This window comes from Monopterus albus, unplaced genomic scaffold, assembly GCF_001952655.1.
Source record: "Monopterus albus unplaced genomic scaffold, M_albus_1.0 scaffold350.1, whole genome shotgun sequence".
NCBI lineage: Eukaryota > Metazoa > Chordata > Actinopteri > Synbranchiformes > Synbranchidae > Monopterus > Monopterus albus.
Genome location: NW_018128230.1, coordinates 343,016 through 344,461, shown reverse-complemented (window position 1 = coordinate 344,461; position 1,446 = coordinate 343,016). Strand labels below are relative to the sequence as shown.

The 1,446-nt window shown below is 42.5% G+C and overlaps 1 gene segment (V, D, J or C); it reads right to left on the bottom strand.

Moving 5' to 3' along the window:
- Nucleotides 1–238: 238 nt before the first annotated feature.
- Nucleotides 239–747, bottom strand: LOC109974826 (T-cell receptor alpha chain V region CTL-F3-like). The segment is given in 2 exon segments: nucleotides 239–618; nucleotides 702–747. Coding segments are annotated over 2 exon segments (426 nt in total).
- Between the last annotated feature and the right edge of the window lie 699 nt (nucleotides 748–1,446).

Sequence of the window (1,446 nt, the reverse complement as noted above, 5' to 3'; positions counted from 1 at the left end):
GTCAGTAGTTAAAATAACACGTAATATGTTGAGTTAAAGCTGAGCTTTCTTAGAAGATAGAGGATTTGTGTTTGCATGAGGTATAAATCATATACAGTAAATATTCTACATTATCATAAAAGTGCTGAATGCAACAACGCTGCATTATCTTCAGTGTTTAATTTTTTTTTATTAACACCACTACAGTAACTCTAGACTACGTCACTACAGAGCAGTAAAGTTTAGTGTGTGGCTCCCTCTAGTGGATGTTGTGGAGCATTGTGTTGTGTTTGCTCTGGAGGTTTTTGTACAGAGTCCTGGTGTTTCCTGTCACTGTGGGCCGCAAAGCACAGTAGTACACAGCAGAGTCATTCAGCTGAAGCTTCTGGATCGTCAGAGGAGCTGATGGCTTGTTCATCGTAGCATTAAATCTGTCTTCCTGGAACTCTGGAGCTTTATCTACATTGGCTGAGTAGCATTTCAGCATGTACTGTGGGGATGAATTTACTTCTTGTTTGTACCAGAACAAAGTGGGACCTGTGTAATCGGTCTCAAAAGTACAGTCCAGTGTAACTGTGTCTCCTACAGCAGCAGTGACGTCTCCTCCTGGCTGGGTCACTTTGTCTTCTCCTTTACACTCTGGGGAAGAACAGAACATGCAGAGGAAGAGATGAATCAATAAAGATGATTGATTAAAGGAGACAGTCGGTGTAAAGAGTTACCTCTCCAGAGAGTCAGAATCAGGATGTTTGTCAGCCAGAGTTTCATGTCTGCAGTGAGAGGGGAGGAGAGAGAGGAAGAGCTTTGATACTCTGATGGATTATACATTTTAATGTATAATTTAACAAACCTGTTAGACTGGAAAGAAACAGCAGAGAAAACCAACAGTGGTCCAGTGACATGTTGAATAAAAGTAATGTTTGGTTTGTGTATTGAACTCTGCTGAACATGGATGTTCCTCTCGCTTCTATAGTTCAGTAGCATCTTAGCTCCTCCCTGAATCTCTGTCTCCTCCTAGATCTGTGTTGTCACTTCTTTCTGTTCCACTGACTTCTGGTTCACACACTGGCAGAAGCACTTTGCTTCACATGGAGATGGGACAGTTTTAGTGTTTTCTTCATGCAGGGATTTAGAGAAGTAACTGAACTTGCAGTTTGAAACCCATAACATATGTCTCTGTTAATCTGATCGGGTTTCTGGTGGTTTGTTTTGCTTTCGACACATTCTGCACATCATGAACTGTGGTGTCCAACCCATGGGGAGCAGTATAAATCATTAAATGAGCTCTCAGCTGTAAATCCACCCAGTAAACACAGTGTGCTCAGCACAGCAGCTGCATTCAGAGAGCAGAGTGATCAAGGTGTTTGGCATGGTGTGTGATCTGTAGTGGCTCCATGTTCACAGTCCAGCTGAGATGCCCCCTGTTGTACAACTGGCCTGTTGTCTACAGTTGTAAAGCTGCTTTTT